Source organism: Cheilinus undulatus, linkage group 24 (assembly GCF_018320785.1).
Source record: "Cheilinus undulatus linkage group 24, ASM1832078v1, whole genome shotgun sequence".
Classification (NCBI taxonomy): Eukaryota; Metazoa; Chordata; class Actinopteri; order Labriformes; family Labridae; genus Cheilinus; species Cheilinus undulatus.
The window spans coordinates 2,873,794-2,891,686 of record NC_054888.1 but is presented as its reverse complement, the minus strand read 5'-3'; the positions used below and the strand labels follow the sequence as shown (position 1 = coordinate 2,891,686).

At 41.4% G+C, this 17,893-nt stretch overlaps 1 protein-coding gene across 1 annotated transcript in view; it reads left to right on the top strand.

Moving 5' to 3' along the window:
- The window catches only part of cab39l (calcium binding protein 39-like), a 29,694-nt gene extending 12,039 nt beyond the window's left edge, over positions 1-17,655 (top strand). The window contains exons 2-9 of the mRNA XM_041782170.1: positions 3,557-3,683; positions 5,000-5,164; positions 5,297-5,415; positions 5,492-5,660; positions 8,201-8,260; positions 10,057-10,122; positions 12,593-12,736; positions 15,270-17,655. Of these exons, the coding sequence (XP_041638104.1) occupies positions 3,582-3,683; positions 5,000-5,164; positions 5,297-5,415; positions 5,492-5,660; positions 8,201-8,260; positions 10,057-10,122; positions 12,593-12,736; positions 15,270-15,449 (1,005 nt within the window). The 5' untranslated portion in view covers positions 3,557-3,581 and the 3' untranslated portion in view covers positions 15,450-17,655. The remainder of the gene's footprint in view (positions 1-3,556; positions 3,684-4,999; positions 5,165-5,296; positions 5,416-5,491; positions 5,661-8,200; positions 8,261-10,056; positions 10,123-12,592; positions 12,737-15,269) is intronic.
- The last annotated feature ends 238 nt before the right edge of the window (positions 17,656-17,893 follow it).

Sequence of the window (17,893 nt, the reverse complement as noted above, 5' to 3'; positions counted from 1 at the left end):
AGAAGTTTACAGCCTTATTATTCAGGCTTTCAGGGAGCCACTCAGCCTCAGTGTTTGTGTAAAAATTTCAGTAGTTAAGGTGTGTCTCCAGCTGAGCTGGTGGAATTTTTCCTCTGTGTGCGAGCTGAAAGAGATAAGCAAAGGTGGAGGAACGCCTGCTCAGTGTGCTGTGGAGGAATGAAGTTTGAGTAAAGGGAGTGTAATGCCCATTAACATTCCCAGATGAGGATTAGCGGTCACAAGTTCTCTTCCCTGTTCTTGACCTGGACTGGATTGTGAATGCCCCCACTTCCTCCTGGATCTTTTAAATTCTTCACGCTCGACCCTGGGCTGGAACAAATCCTCTCCATCACACCTAATGCACAGAAATATGGTTAGTTATTCTAGATTTCCCTGGATTTAATCCGTATGGTTCACAAAGTTCACTGGAACCCTTATTTCTCGGAATTATAATGTAGGCAGCATGTGAGGCTTCTCCAGGTTGTGAAAAGTAGTTTTTTCTTTTTAGGTCCTTAATGGATAAATATTTGATGAATGGCACTAAAAATATAAGCGCTTCAGCTTAAGACCCTTTAAAGTCCTGTTTGAGGGTTTAAACATCATCATGTGTGGCTGCAGCAGAATACTTAAACAGCCTTCATGCATGCACGGGCAATTTTTTACTGTTGATGCCCAAACACTGACATTCTGACAGCACCAGAGAAAAATACAAGCCTCGTATTAAAACTAGTGCAGAACCTTCGGAGAAGCCTTCAGGGATTTATCAATCAGTCTTCATTTGTATAGTACAGATTAAGTTATCTAAAGACTCTGTGCAAAGAGGGCAGGTCTAGACTATACGCTCAGTTATATTATTAATGAAGACCCAAAAATTAATCCACAATGAGCTCAGCACTGAGAAACATTTATCAAAGATGCAGTGGCGAGGAAAATTTCCCTTAAATGGGAATAAACCTCGAGGAGAAACAGACTCAAGTTAAGCTACCATCTGCCAAAGCTGTTAGGGATGAAAAGGGATAGAGGAAGATGCAGAGAGAGAGAGATGAAGATGCCGGAGGATAGAAGAGGAAGGTGCAGACAGACAAGGAAGATGCAGACAGAGGAGGAAGATCCAGACAGAGGAGGAAGATGCAGACAGAGAAGGAAGACACAGGCAGAGGGTAGAGGAAGATGCAGACAGAGAAGAGGAAGATGCAGACAGAGAAGAGAAAGATGCAGACAGAGGGAAGAGGAAGATGCAGACAGGCAGAGGAGGAAGATGCAAAAAGACTGAGGAGAAAGATGCAGACAGAGGGGGAAGATGCAGAAAGACTGAAGTGGAAGATGCAGACAGAGGAGAAAGATGCAGACAGACACAGGAGGAAAATGCAGAAAGATTGAGGAGGAAGATGCAGACAGAGGAGGAAGATGCAGACGGAGGAGGAAGATACAGACAGACGGAGGAAGGTGCAGACAGAGGAGGAAGATGCAGAAAGACTGAAGAGAAAGATGCAGACAAAGGAGAAAGATGCAAAAAGAGGAGGAAGGTGCAGAAAGACTGAAGAGGAAGATGCAGAGAGACAGAGGAGGAAAATGCAGACAGAGGAGGAAGATGCAGACAGAGGAGGAATATGCAGACAGACAGAGGAGGAATATGCAGACAGACAGTGGAGGAAGATGCAGACAGAGGAGGAAGATGCAGACAGAGGAGGAGGATGCAGACAGACAGTGGAGGAAGATGCAGACAGACAGAGGAGGAAGATGCAGACAGAGGAGGAAGATGCAGACAGAGGAGGAATATGCAGACAGACAGAGGAGGAAGATGCAGACAGACAGAGGAGGAAGATGCAGACAGACAGTGGAGGAAGATGCAGACAGACAGTGGAGGAAGATGCAGACAGACAGAGGAGGAAGATGCAGACAGAGGAGGAAGATGCAGACAGAGGAGGAATATGCAGACAGACAGAGGAGGATGATGCAGACAGAGGAGGACGATGCAGACAGGGGAGGAAGATGCAGACAGACAGAGGAGGAAGATGCAGACAGAGGAGAAAGATGCAGACAGACAGAGGAGGAAGATGCAGACGGAGGAGGAAGATACAGACAGACGGAGGAGGAAGATGCAGACGGAGGAGGAAGATACAGACAGACGGAGGAGGAAGATGCGGACAGACAGCACAGGAAAACAAAAAAGAAAAGGAATATACAAAATAGATGAGGAATTTGCAGATAGAAGACATACACCAGAGAAAAAATGAGTGGTTTCAGGTAAAAGTGTGGCTCTCCTGGCCTTTGGATTTTCAACATTCAATCATCATAAAGCAGGGTCGTCAAGTCTTTCTAACTCTTTCACTAGTTTCTCAGCTGTTGTTCTGGGCTCTTTAGATACATCTCTAACTATAAATAAAATCATCATTTATTCCAGTCATGATTGAATGATTGATTATTTATCCAAGCTTTGAAAACTGTTGGAAATAGTTGACGTAATTTAAGACCTCATTTTTAATTAATTAATTTAATTAAAAGACATTTCAGTGAAAAAATCAACATATTGTCTCTTAAACCCTAACAAATCCCTATATTCTGTTTATTATCCACATCTTCCACATGTCCCAACTATTTTGGACTTAAAGCTGGTACGGTAGGCACATTTTTATAGTTATAAATATATGTTATGCAAGAAATGTCTTCAACTTATTCTGCTCTGAAATCAGTGAAAATTCAGCAGGAATCCACACTGATGATTAAGACTACCGTGTTTATTTTCTTTATGAACATGCTGACTTTGACTGAGACTGTCTGAGGATTATAGAGCTGCAGTTTCACCCGTGTAGACCAGTGATGACCCTGGAATGTGTCTCTAAGGTGCTAGAGGAATCCTAACACACAAACAAACGCTGTTATGTCACTCTTGTCGACTGATCATACCAAAGGATGAAGAAAGCCTCTAAAAAAGTCTTTATAATTACTAAATCACTGCCCACGTCTTTGATATATTTAGCATGGAGGAAGGCTTCTAAAGGCTGATATCATATAATTTATAACTAAGAATCTCCTTTTAAAACATGCAGAATATAATGAAGGTAAAGGGTAAATGTAATGGGCGAAAAACATTTAAAGGGTGATTAATCTCTTATGAATCAACACTAACCTTCACCTAAATATAAATAGATAAATCTGCATCATTTCAGTTGTATCAGAGACAGAAGAGACTGAGGGAAGTATGACTAAAAGTCAGGATTGTTGTGTGTAAAAGCAGAGGTCAGCCATGCCTTTAATCCCGTTTTACCCCAAACTTTCCACTCAGGCTGGTTTTGGAGCTGCGTTGCCAGGTGATGACCCACAGCAGGATCTCTATCACGCTTACATGTGGCTGTTGTAGTAAAGGTATTGTTGTAAACGGGTGGTAGCTCTGGAAAGCAGGTGATCTCAGAAAGATCTTCTCAGGTCTGGGTTTGCTGCCTTTGCCGGTGGCGACTTTGATGACCATATTTGGATTGCAGCTGTTCCACTGCTCCTTTTGCATCCAGCTTGGCATTGAATGCTCATTAATGAGTGTGTTGTTTTTGTCCTCCAGGTCCCAAGGCGAGTGTGTTCCCATCATGCCGCTGTTTGGTAAATCCCACAAGAGTCCGGCAGACACCGTCAGGACGCTGAAGGAGAACCTGGCCATCCTGGTCAAACAGGACAAGAAGACAGACAAGGTAGGGACGGGGACTAGAGGTCACAGTTAATGTGACGAAAACTATCAGTTCTACCATGGTGTAGTTAGATTGTTAAGTTGTATTAAGGTCCAAACATTCTTAAATTCAGTGGTAGAAAGTTTTCAGAAATTTGAGTCGTGATTTCTCAGTTGAGATCGCCGCTCTTGAGAACTTCGACACCTCCACAGAAACTTGGAGAAAGCAGCAGGATTTTGTTCTTTTGCCCTTTCTCCCAGCTAGCTGTTTTATCCAGGATTAGGGCTGCTTCATTATCACAACAATTAAAAACACGACTGTTATGATTGACACACATTGGTATTCAAAGACTCATAAAAATGTGAACCATATGACTAAGTGTGAGGTAATTTTATCGTTGTTATCATAAACGTCAGTAACCGTTTCACTCCTGAGGAGACTCCGTGTTCCTGCATGTGTGTAAATACCTTAATGTCCTGGGCCGAGGGCTGACAGGACTCTGTGAATTAGAACAAGGAACGTCCCGGCCCCATCATCTCCTGACACTTCTCTGTCAGCTCAGATCTAACCCAGGAAATTAACCCCAACAGTCAACCTCAGGATCAAGTTTGGTAGAGGTCCAGACTTTCTGTGGCTCTGCAGCAGTGATAATCAACGTGTGGCTCTGGGCCTCACGTGGATCTTTTAGGTCTTAAATTCAATTTTGATTCCCACGGAAAAACCTTTAAAAGGAAAACTTGGACCTCTGAAATTATCCTTTACAGGTCACATAAGTCAGTTTGTTTCCAACACTTATACAGTAGGCTTCAATTGCCAACCTTTATTGTTTTGTATGTACATTGTCATTGCCCCTATATGCAATTTGGCCCCTTTTTCCATTTTTTTGCCACTTTTAATTCATTTTTGCGTTTTTTTGTTTTTTTGCCCATGTTTGGCACATTTACCTGTTTTTGCCACTTTTTGCCCCATAAGATCCTGGAAACTAAATCTGGTTAATTTAGTCATTGTTGATTTCCAGCCTCCACGTAAGAGTCTGTTGATAGTAGTGTAAGGATAACAAAGAGCAAAAAAGACAAGTTTCTCCTAAAAATGTAGATACCCAAAAACCAAACGTGCTAGCCAGTGACAGGACGGAGCAGTCAAAGAAGATCCTGCTACTTCCTGCATGTTTAAGAAGAGGTGTCAACATGTTTTTGAGTTCTTCAGTGCCTTTTTCTCTTTTCCTTTATACTTTCAGCCCTGTTGAACGTATTTTATCATCTAAAGCATGTGTTATCAAAAAGCTGTTGAAGTTTTGACCATCTTTGTCTGAATTAGCTCTTCGTCTTCATGTCTTGCAGGCGTCTGAGGAGGTCTCCAAGTGTTTGGTGTCGATGAAAGAGATCCTGTACGGCAGCAACGATAAGGAGCCTAACACTGAGACGGTGGCCCAGCTGGCTCAGGAGCTCTACAACAGCGGCCTGCTCATTTCTCTGGTAGAAAACCTGCAAGTCATAGACTTTGAGGTAAGAATGAAAGAACTTCCTTTAGCCACAATCAGCAACTTCAAGTACGAAATAATGCAACTTAGAGAAAAGAAGAGAGAATTTAAAATAAAGAACAGACCACTGATTGTTATATTTGTGGGATGTTCTCAGGGGAAGAAGGACGTGTGTCAGATCTTTAACAACATCCTGAGGAGGCAGATCGGCACGAGGAGTCCCACTGTCGAATATTTCTGTTCCCATCAAGAAGTTCTGTTTATACTGCTCAAAGGGTGAGCTGCAAACACAAACACAGACAAACTGAGCATGTCAGACTCTGGTCAGCTGACACGTCCTCTCTGTGTGAAGGTACGAGACTCCCCAGGTAGCGTTGAATTGTGGGATCATGCTGAGGGAGTGCATCCGCCACGAGCCGCTCGCCAAGATCGTCCTTCACTCGGATCACTTCCACTGTTTCTTCAGCTACGTGGAGATGTCTACCTTCGACATCGCCTCTGACGCTTTCGCCACCTTTAAGGTACTGGGGATATTTTGTTTTAACAGTCACTTTATGTTGTTTAATTTTACTGAGAAGACAGAATCAATGTCAGTCATCACAGCAATTAGAGCTCAAGCTAAGTTCAGATAGGCTTTAAAAAAGGAGGGAAAATCTGCTCTGCTGTTCTAAAGAAAACTACACGTGTTTACCCAAGTTTTCCATCTTTATCAGGGGTCCTAAAAAGAATTAGAAGTTGATCAATCAATTGAACAAAAATGAAGGCTTTTAAAAAGTCTGACATGCAAGATTTTGAAGCTTCTATGACACTGATCATCAACTGGTGGCCCGGGGGCCACATCAGGCCCCCAAAGCTTCCTGTCCAGCCCCGGAAAGATCATTAACTTCAGAAAAGGAGGAAAAGAAGATGTTTCAGTTTTAAGAGTATCCCTTGGCTTTAAAAGTCTGCAGCTGTTAAATCCATCCCACAAACAATTAATACTGAAGTAGTTTTAGAATGACTTCACATTAGATCTGTTTCTACTGAAATTTACTGTCAGAATTAGTAGATATTTAAAAAAGGGTTAAGGTTGGCAGAAGTGCTGCAAAATGACCAGATAAAGTGGAGAAAATGGGTTAGAGCAGGAATACTTAACCCTGCTCAGGCAAAGAGCCAAATTATGGAAAATACCTTTGCAAGAGCCACAATCTGAGTGATGAAAAGTGGCAAAAAGGTTTAAAGTGGCAACAAAATGGCAAAAAATAAATGGATGAAAAGTGAAATAAATGGGGAGGAAAAGTGGCAATAAAGGTAGGAAATGGCAAAAAAAAATGGATTAAAAGTGACCAAAAAAAAATACAGGTGGCATAAATGGTCAAAAAGCGACAAAAACAAGGCAAAAAATGAGTGGAGTGAAAAGTGAATAAGGCAGGCAAAAAGCAGCAAAAAGGTAGGAAAAATGGGCAACAATGGGGGAAAAAGTGGCATGTAATGGTACAAGGCAGCTTAAATGTGTGAAAAGTGGGAAATAATGGCAAAAACTGGGTGGACTGACATAAATGAGGAGGGAAAAGTGGGGAAAAAAGGTAGGAAATGGCAAAAAAATTGGGTTAAAAGTGACAAAAAAAAAGATACAGGTGGCAAAAATGGTCAAAAAGCGACAAAAACATGGCAAAAATGAGTGAAAAGTGACTACGGCAGGCAAAAAGGTAGGAAAAATGGGCAACAATGAGGGAAAAAAAGTGGCATTTAATGGTAAAAGGCAGCATAACTGTGAAAAGTGGGAAATAATGGCAAACAATGGGGAAAAAGTTGCAAAAAGCAGTATAAAAGAGGTTAAAACTAGTGAAAAGGGGCAAAAACGAGCAGAAAGTGGCAAAAAGGAGAGGCAAAAGTCAGCTTAAAGCTGTAAAAATGGATTATTAGTGGAAAAAAATGCAAATGGGGCAAAGGAATGCAAATAAGGGCAATGGAAATATTTAGATAAAAATTAAGGTTGACGGTTAAAGCCAACTGTACAAGCTTGAGAAACAAACTGATTATTGGATAACTTCTTAGGTCAAAGTTTCACCTTTTTAAGGGCTTTTTGGGGGAATAAAATTTGAATTCAGACATTAAAGAGCCACAATCATCACAAAAGAGCCACATGTGGCTCCAGAGTATCACTGGGTTAGAGAGTAGCAAAAATGGGTTGTGGAGGGACAAAACTGGCAAAAGAACATGGTGAAAAGAGGTTAAAAGTGGCAAAAATTGGTTTAAGAGGAATAAAAGGGGCAAAAGGGATCAAAAATTTATTACAAATGAGAAAAAATAGTGCAAAAAAGTCACAAAGAGGGGTTAAAAAGTGGCAAAAATGGTGAAGAGTGGCACAAAGGGGATAAAACATGCAGGAAAAGTGTTTCAAAAGGGAAAAAATATTGCAGAATTGGGTTACAGACAAAAAGGATAAATAATGGGTTAAAAATTGGAAAAGTGTTGAAAAATGTAATGAAAAGAGGTTAAAAAGTGGCAAAAATGGAAGAAAAGTGGCAAAAAATGATAAGAATGGCAGAAAGGGGATAAAACATGCAGGAAAATGGTTCAAAAGGGGTTAAAATATTGCAGAAAAATTGGGTTAAAGAGGTTAGGGGGGTAAAAGTTTTAAAAAGTGTCAAAAATGGGTTAATCTGGTGCTGAATTCTCTGGGATCTTCAGGGGTCGGGCCAGTTCTGTTTTCAGACCTGTCTCCTTGTGGCCTGCTGAGTTATAGATAACAGGGATAGATCTCACTGGTAATGACTAAAAATGTCCCACATTTCCAAAGAAAATACAAATACTACTACAATAACATTTCTATCAGACCAAAATATTGATTCAATTTTTGTGTATTTGAAAATCCGGCCCTCAGACTTTCTGTTGAGACTGAATCTGGCCCTTGTGCAGATGTACTTGATGACCCCTGCTCTATGACTAACTAGTTTTTGGCTGCTTGAGTGAAAAAATCCGGCCTTTTATTGGCTGCTATTTTACAGCGTCGTCATGTTTTTATTCTACATTTAGCACAAACATGACTGTAAGTAATGAACGGGTTTGTTCTCCCCAGGATCTTCTGACGAGACACAAAGTGCTGGTGGCTGAATACCTTGAACAGAACTACGACGCTGTGAGTGTTTTTACACTTCCTAACACCTTTTCTCCACAGAGGATTAGTCTGATGACGGACGAGCTTTCTGTTATCTTGGGTGGAAGTACTCCGTCTCTAACTTTAACTCTACGCACCAACATCACGCACCATCTGAGCTATTTAGAGTCATAAACACCGCCGACCACGGGGACCCCCAGAGAGCAAACACACGCTGATCCTCCACCGGATCAGGTGTCGGCCACCGCGCTGCTCAATGGGCCAGTCACACACCCAAATAAAGGAGCGTGTCATCGAACACGCTGCGGCCACTCACACAGCAGGAAAACAAGGCAGACGATACTCAAAGCTTTGTCTCAGACTCATGAAGTTCCAGGAAAATAAATCACTGGAAACATGTCAGAGTGTACAAAGATCCGGTCTATGCCGGCAGGATCCAGAGGGGGAAGGCTCCTTGGGGTCCCAGGCTGAAACCTGCACAGAACCGCCGTTTTCCTAAATGTTGACAGCTGTCCCGCCGTCACCAGGAGGGAAGGCTCTCAGGAGACGACTTTAACAGAGTCCACTAACGTGATAAACTTCTTCAGATAAAAGCCAGTATCAGAGTCTGAAGATTCTGTTAATCTGGGTCATTCAGCACATGTAGACGGGTTAATCTGGTTTCTGTACATCAGGTTTATTACATCTGTGCATGGGTGAAGACTATGAGAGGAAGAGGAGGAAGAAGATGATAAAGGAGGAGAGGTAAGGGGACAATAAAGGGAAAGAGGAGGAAGATAATTAAGGAGGAGGAGGAAGAAGAAGAGGGAAGAAGGCAAAGGAGTAGGAAGGAGAAGCAAGATGAAGGTGGAGGAAGAAGATGATAAAGGAGGAGGAAAAGGAGGAGAAGAAGACGAAAGAGGAGGAAAATAATGGAGAAGGAGAAGAAAGATGAAGGAGGAGACAAAGCAGGAGGAGGAAGATGATCAAGAAGGAGAGGAAAGAGGAGGAAAATAATCGAGGAGGAGGAGGTAGTAGAGAGATGGAGAGAAGACTGGGGAGGAGGAGGAAGGAGATGAAGATAAAGAAGACAAATAAGGAGGAAGAAGGAGGAAGATGAAGAAAACACAGCAGAAGGAAAAGATGGAGGAGGTGAAAAACAATAATAAAGGAGGAAGACAGGAAGAAGAAAGAAGAGCAGAAGATGATGAGAGATGAGGAGAATGAAGGAGGAGGAAGGAGAAGAAGAATAACAAAGAAGGCAAAGGAGGAGTAAAGAGGAAAGATGAAGAAGACTGAGAAGGAGAAGGAGGAGTAGGAGAAAGAAGAAGATGGAGGAGGACAAAGACAAAGGAAGAAACAGAAAGGGAAAAAGGGGAAGAAGGATGTAGGTGAAGATGCAGGAGACAGGAGGAAGAAGGAAACAAGAAGTTAAAGAACGAAGAAGAGAACAAGGAAAAGGAGGACAAAAAAAGGCAGATGAAGAAGAAAAAGAAGAAGAAAAACAGGAGGAGGAAATGGAAGAAGGAGGGGAAAGAAAAAAGGAGAACGATGAAGGAGAGGGGAAGAAGAATTTGAGGAAGAGATCTTTGGCTTACACTTCTGTCAACCACTGAGGAAAGATATCCAGCTACTGAAACAAGCATGTAAACAAGATTTTTTCCATCAACGCATCACTGAAGTTCATGTAGACGTGTCAAACCAGATATCACCTCCTCCTCATCACATCGATCTGATTTGTTTAGATGCTCTCCTGTGGTGCTTTTTAAAATCTTCAGTCTTATTTTCATCTCAGATGGTTAAAGGTGAATGCTAAAGTGTCTCTGATGTGGTTTCAGGTGTTTGCAGATTATGAGAAGCTGCTGCACTCGGAGAACTACGTCACCAAGAGGCAGTCTCTAAAGGTTTGTCTCTCTTTACTGATCTGTAATTATCTGTTGTGTTTAACTACGGCCTGGTGTGTAAACGCCTCCAAACTGGATTTACATCCTATAAACCAGTATCAAAGTGTGGCTCTTTTATGTCTAAATTTGAAATATTATTCCCCAGAAAACCATAAAAAGGGGAAACTTTGCCCTCAGAATTATCCATTGCAATTTATTTCCCACACTTATAAAGTAGGCTTTAATTGTCAAACTTTACTTTTTGTTTGTATATTTCCATTGCCCTTATTTACAATTTTTTGCCCATTTAAGGCACCTCCAGCCATTACATGTCACACACCCCACACACACTTCTTTGTTGCTTTTTGCCAATTTTAATCACTTTTCACTCATTTCCCCCTACCTTTTTGCCAATTTTAGTTATTTTACCACTCTTTTTTCCCTCACTTTTTGCTGCTTCTTACCAATTTTAGTTATTTTTTACTCACCCCCCCCCCCCCCCACCTTTTTACTGCTTTTTACCAAAATCATACTCCTCAATCACCCAAATCCAAACACCAGCCTGATTAGTAGTTTTCTTGGTCCACTCTCCTCCAACATCACACCAACTGCAAGAAATTTAGGGCTTACTTTTGATTCAAACCTCACTTTCGAACCACACATCAAGAAAATAGTCCAGTCCTGCTTCATCCAAATCAGATCCATATCCAAAATTAAATCCATACTGCCCCCTGCTGACCTTGAAAGAGTTATCCATTCATTCATCTTCTCTCGTCTGGACTACTACAACCCACTCCTTTCCGGTATTACAAATAAATCACTCTCCCGCCTCCAACTGGTCCAGAACACAGCAGCTAGGCTTTTAACTGGTTTTAACAGATGACATCACGTCACCCCTATCCTTGCTTCCCTCCACTGGCTACCCATTACTTTTAGAATTGATTTTAAGATTTTACTGATCACTTTTAAAGATCGTATGGGTCTAGCACCAGGCTACATTTCTGCAATGCTGACCCCCTATGAGCCACTGCGCAGCCTTAGATCCTCGGGCGGGGGCTTCCTGGTCGTTCCAAAGTCGAGGCTGAAATCTAAAGGAGACAGGGCTTTCGCTGTCAGGGCTCCTCGACTTTGGAATGACCTGCCCGAAGAGATAAGGCTGGCAGATTCGGTGACATCTTTTAAATCACTCCTTAAAACTCACTTTTATAGACTTGCTTTTATGTGATGTCCCTTCTAACTATTTATCTATTTCATTACTTCTCTTTTATTTACACTACTCTTCTTATTCTTTTTATTATTTTATACTCTTCTCATGCTAATTTTCTTCTTTATCTCGTGTTCACCTACCTGAATTTTACTTATCTGTTCTCATCTCTATTACATTTCTGTCTTGAATCTTATCTTTATTTTATCCCCACTGATATGATGTCGTCATTATCGTCATTATCTTCATGTATTTGTTTGGTTGTTTGTTTGAATATATGCATTTAACTCTCTCCTCCTCCCACATCCTACCATATCTTTTGAAATATTATCATAGGAATCGTTGCTTTTCACTGACGCCATTATGTTTTAGATTTTACAATCTTCTACTGTAACTCTCATTCCAGTTCTACTTGTGTCATTTTCATTTTTATTTTTCCTTGTTATATGTCCACATTATGCTCTTCCCTTCGTGTTTGATGCTACAGAGCTGAGTTTTTGCTCTTGCTGTATGTAAAGCAGTTTGTAAACAACTGTTTTTTAAAAGTGCTATATAAATAAAGTTATAATTATTATTAGAATTTTAGTTATTTTACCACTCTTTTTCCCCCAACTTTTTGCTGCTTTTTGCCAATTTAAGTCACTTTTCAGTCATTTTCCCCTACCTTTTTGCCAATTTTAGTAATTTTTCACTCATTTTCCCCCACCTTTTTGCCAATTTTATTTTTTTTTCACTCATTTTCCCCCATCTTTTTGCCAATTTTAGTTATTTTTGACTCATTTTCCCCACCTTTTTGCTGCTTTTTACCAATTTTAGTTATTTTTGACTATTTTCCCTCACCTTTTTGCCAATTTTAGTTATTTTTCACTAATTTTTTTGCCACCTTTTTTCTGCTTTTTGTACCGTTATTGCCACCTTTAAGTCATTTTTTGGTCACGTCTCACCCATTTCTGCCACTGTTTCTCCACATTTTTGTCACTTTTCACCCAGTTTTTGCCATTTTCTTCCTATTTTACCCCTGTAACCCATTTTTGGCCACTTTTTTGCAGCTTTTTCACCTATTTTGCCAGCTTTAAACTATATTTAATGCTTCTTTCACCCACTTTTCACCTCTTAGATTGTGGCTCTTGCAAAGATATTTTTCAACAGTTTGGCTCTTTGGTTTAGCAGGGTTGAGTTACACTGCTATGAACCTAAAATACAGTTACAAAACAACCTTACACCTGCTTGTACAGCAGTCAGGAGCCTACCTCCTCTCATATGTGCTCCTTTCTCTCTCTCCTGCAGCTTCTGGGCGAGCTGCTGCTGGACCGACATAACTTCACGGTGATGACGCGCTACATCAGCAAACCTGAGAATCTGAAGCTGATGATGAATCTGCTCCGAGACAAGAGTCCCAACATCCAGTTTGAGGCCTTCCACGTCTTTAAGGTGAAACACGCCACACTCAGACGTTTTAAATAAGGATCCATGCATTTAGAAATAAATATCTTTACACTACAGAGAAAGATATGATAGCTGAAGTCACTCGGGTTTTTAGATTTTCATGCTTCTTTTTGTTGTTTGATGACTTAAGGCTGGTTTCTAGCAATCATAGCACAAAGTACTATATAATAAATAAAATCTCTATAATAACTATAGATAAATGCAGGAACCTGTTCTGGTGGAATATACCTGCAAAAGGCTGTACAAATCTGACTTAGGAAGGAGTCAGAGTGCTGAAATGTAAAGGTTTACACCACATAAATATTACATAAACTTGGAGGCCTTGAACCCTTGGAAAAACGGGCACAGAGTTATAAATCATGACTTTCTAAATATATGGGGCTATTTCATCATAGAATCTGTGTTTTAGCCTCTCACTCTTACAGAGTTAGAGGAGCCACTCTGTTGAACATGGATTTTGTTAGCCAGCAGGTGCAGGGTTCAGGATTCCATCCTCACCACTAGATGTCACTGTTGTTATTCAGGCCTAGACAGAGAGATCAGTGGTAGAGTGACACTAGAATGTTCAAGAATGGACAGCTAAAGGGATGACAGCATTGCAGCATAATGGAACCTGCTTGGTGTTTAGATGCTTTACAGAACATTTTAGGGAAACAGCACTTATCCATACCTCCAGATGTCAAATTATGTTACATATGATGTGGAACCTTTAGCAAATATATAAATAGAGCTGTTTACAAAAAGCAGATCCATGCATTTTGGGAAGACAGAAAAGATGACGATAATAAAAAGTATTTGACCGTGGATGTTTTACCCTTTTTCTGACTTTATAAATCGATCGTGGACAATATAATTTGGCTATTTTGACAAGACAAAATTCAAAAACTTTAATGTCAAGTAAAAAAAAATTCTACAGAGTAATGTCAACCAAATAAAAATCTGAAATGTTGAATCAGTGCATAAATATTCACCTCCCTCTAGTCAGAGCAACCTTTGGCTGCAAAGAGAGCGAGTGTTCAGAGAGAAATCGAGAGATCAGAGGGAGAGCGAAAGATCAGAGGGAGAGAAAGAGATCTGAAGGAGAGATCAGGGAGAGAGAGAGATCTGAAGGAGAAAGAGAGATCAGAGGGAGAGAGAGAGATCAGAGGGAGAGAGCGAGATCAGAGAGAAAAAAGAGAGAGATCTGAAGGAGAAAGAGAGATCAGAGGGAGAGAGCAAGAGATCAGAGGAAGAGATCAGAGAGAGTGAGAGAGATAACAGGGAGAGAGGGAGATCAGAGGGAAGGGGAGAGATCAGAGAGAGAGAGAGATCAAAGGGAAAGAGAGAGATCAGATGGAGAGGGAGAGAGATAACAGGGAAAGGGAGAGATCAGAGAGAGCGAGACCAGAGAGAGAGAGATCAGAGGGAGAGAGATCAGAGAGAGAGAGATCAGAGGGAGAGAGAGAGATCTGAAGGAGAGAGAGATCAGAGGGAGAGGGAGAGAGATCATAGGAAGAGATTAGAGAGAGAGAGAGAGATTACAGAGAGAGAGCGAGATCAGAGGGAAAGAGAGAGATCAGAGGAAGAGATCAAAGAGAGGGAGGTTTAGAGGGAAAGACAGAGATCAGAGGGAGATGGAGAGATCAGAGAGAGAGAGAGAACAGAGGGAGATAGAGAGATTAGTGGGGGAGAGAGATCAGAGGGAGAGAGCAAGAGATCAGAGGAAGAGATCGGAGAGAGGGAGAGAGATAACAGGGAGAGAGCGAGATCAGAGGGAAAGGGAGAGATCAGAGAGAGAGAGAGAGAGAGATCAAAGGGAAAGAGAGAGATCAGATGGAGAGGGAGAGAGATCAAAGGGAAAGGGAGAGATCAGAGAGAGCAAGACCAGAGAGAGAGAGATCAGAGGGAGAGAGATCAGAGAGAGAGAGATCAGAGGGAGAGAGAGAGATCAGAGGGAAAGAGAGAGATCTGAAGGAGAGAGAGATCAGAGGGAGAGGGAGAGAGATCAGAGGAAGAGATTAGAGAGAGAGAGAGAGAGAGAAAGATTACAGAGAGAGAGCGAGATCAGAGGGAAAGAGAGAGATCAGATGGAGAGGGAGAGAGATCAAAGGGAAAGGGAGAGATCAGAGAGAGCAAGACCAGAGAGAGAGATATCAGAGGGAGAGAGATCAGAGAGAGAGAGATCAGAGGGAGAGAGAGAGATCAGAGGGAGAGAGAGAGATCAGAGGGAGAGAGAGAGATCAGAGGAAGAGATTAGAGAGAGAGAGAGAGAGAGAGAGAGAGAGATTACAGAGAGAGAGCGAGATCAGAGGAAGAGATCAAAGAGAGGGAGGTTTAGAGGGAAAGACAGAGATCAGAGGGAGATGGAGAGATCAGAGAGAGAGAACAGAGGGAGATAGAGAGATTAGTGGGGGAGAGAGATCAAGGGGAGAGAAAGAGATCAGAGGGAGAGAGATCAAGAGATCAGAGAGAGAGAGAGATGAAAAATTCTTTCTTTTGGTAAAGCGTTAAACCCCCCACCTTCTGCCCTCCCTTTCAGGTTTTCGTAGCGAATCCCAACAAAACGCAGCCCATCATCGACATCCTGCTCAAGAACCAGACCAAACTAATCGACTTCCTGAGCGGCTTCCAGAAGGATCGCACGGACGACGAGCAGTTCAACGACGAGAAGACGTACCTAATCAAACAGATCAGGGATCTGAAGAAACCAGCCTCCTAGAGGCCCCCCCCCCCCGCCTTTTTATCGATAGGAAGACATACGGTAGAAAAAAAACACATTAACAATGATATTTAAGACGTTATTTGTCTTTTTTTCTCTTTGTTCATTTGTGCAGACGTAGATCTCAATCACTGATCGTTTGTTTTGTAAATTTTCTCATGAATCTTTTTTTTTTATTACCGTAGCATGTAGTGCCACCTCTCTGCTGATGGAGGCAGCTGATTCGCTCTGTTTGGAGAACCAGCGTTTAAAAAAAAGCTTCAGATAGAATGGTTCAAAGGCTGTCCGACGAAACAGACCTGACCATTTCTGGCATTTATCCGTTGAGGGTTGAAAGTCGCTGCACACGATTGAATCTCTTTAAAATAAGTAGCTGCAAATCAGTAAAACAATGAAGAAGTTCAGCTTAGCTTTTGGTCGTGGTGAAGTGTCAAACATTCTCAGTCTTCACTAGAAGTTTAAGATTTAAAAGCCAATAATCGTATGTTTTCTCTCTCTAGGGATGCAGAATCGGGTAAAAATCAGCCAGTTAAAGCTTTTAATACCAATCAGTCTCTGACAGTCAACGGCTTTGGGTAGAGAAAGCAAGAATATTGCTGATTCAAGCACTGGGTTTTCCTCAGGAGGCCGTCTGGGCTCGGCCTCAGAGATAGGACAAGGAGCTTTCAGTGAAGTGGCTGCTTATTCGCTGCAGAAGGAGCTGGGTGGTTAGGGCGCCAGAGCAGGATGCCTTAGGTCTTATTCAACCTAGCCGAGTTTGAGATGGCTCAAATTATTTTGTCTACTCACTTTGATTGATCATAGGGCCTCAAATCAGTAAAACCATCCCTGCTTAAAATCATCACTGCATCTGCTTCGATTACACCTCATTTCCAAACCCCTGCAGATCAGAAAACATCACAAAATATAGCAAAACTTTCTCAATTGACTGCTTGTATCCTTGTCTTTAAATGTAAAGTTATAAGTATCAGTAATGATTGATTATAAGTGGCAGAAACCCTGCTAAAATCCTAGCTTGCATCCCATTTTTACTACCTGAAACAACAATACTCAGAGATTCCCTGGACACTTTTCATATTTGTGTAAAAACAAACACCTGCAACTCTTTAAGCATTTCCCTAGAGAGGAGAAAGCCCCACAATGGCTGGTTTTACTGTGATCACAGCTTTAAAAAGTCTCCTGCGTTTGTCCGCTAAATTCTGCAGATAGCTTCCCATTTTATTGGAGTTTTATAGTCTGTGGTTCTGTGTAAATAAGGAGTTAAAACTTCTGTTTGAGCTAAGCTTTAGTGAGACTGAGAATAATTGTGTTTTTAGTCACTTTTGACCAAAAAAAGCCACAGATTGATCTATTTAAAGTAAAGGGCCTTTTCTGGCTGCTATTGGTGCAGCATCTTCAATCACTGGTTCTCTTAGCACTTTGTGTATGATAATAATGATCTTTTTGTCGGGCTGATGGTCATTTTGAAATCTCTCGTCGTGTACAGACTCTGAGTGCCATTTGTGAGTGAGAACACGGACACGCGTGAAGACGGCTCCTTTTTTCTTTCTGTACTGTAAACTGGTGTTTGACTCTGATGTGGAGACGACTCAGAGGTGCCTTTTTGTTCTCCTTTCTGCTGTTTTCCCTTCTTTTTTGTATTTCAGGATCTTTTCTAGGGGGAGCTTAATTACTCTGTCGATGAAAATATGCTCTGCATAGAACATATTTGGTTTTGATTAAGCAGTGAACCTCTTAACTCGCTATATTTGAGTTATACGCTGTTGAAGAAACTTTTTTCTTTTTTTTTTTTTTTTTTTTTGCAGCTGATCGGTTGCTGTTGTGTGCAGACTCGAGTCAGAGATTTGGTGCAGATAGACGAGACGGGGCGGTGAAATTTAACCGTGAAAATCCACCGGTAGTTAGAAGGGGAGTTGTGGTGTTTTTGAATCATTTTGACCAAAAGATACTAAGGTTTTAAAACCGATGACTCACGTCTTTGTCACTGACAGGCAGATCAACAAAAACCACCCTAGTCTGGCACTTTTATCCAGGTAGACGAGCAACTCCTGCAAGTTTAATCCTCGTTTTTATCAATGAAGGCTTTAAGGCAGTGGTTCTCAACCTTCTCAGCCTTGGTTGAACACAGCCATGAACATTCAAGAATAGTCATGTGGAGACAAGGCCATCCATAAAGGGGGATAAATGGGAGAGCTTTCTAGGGTCCAGCCAAACTGGGGGCCCATGGAGGTCAACAAAACCATGGTCCACTGTAAAGTTAAGCTGTGATATCCATATTTCATATTTATCTTGAAAAAATAACCACTCTTCTCAAAGAAACAATCCCTTTTTTCAATAATTTGAGTAGTAAATAGCCTTCTTAAAAATGTAAATCCTCTTTGTTAAAAAAAAGAATTAAAATTGGTTTAAAAATTGCTACAGTGGGTTAATAAAGGCCAAAAATG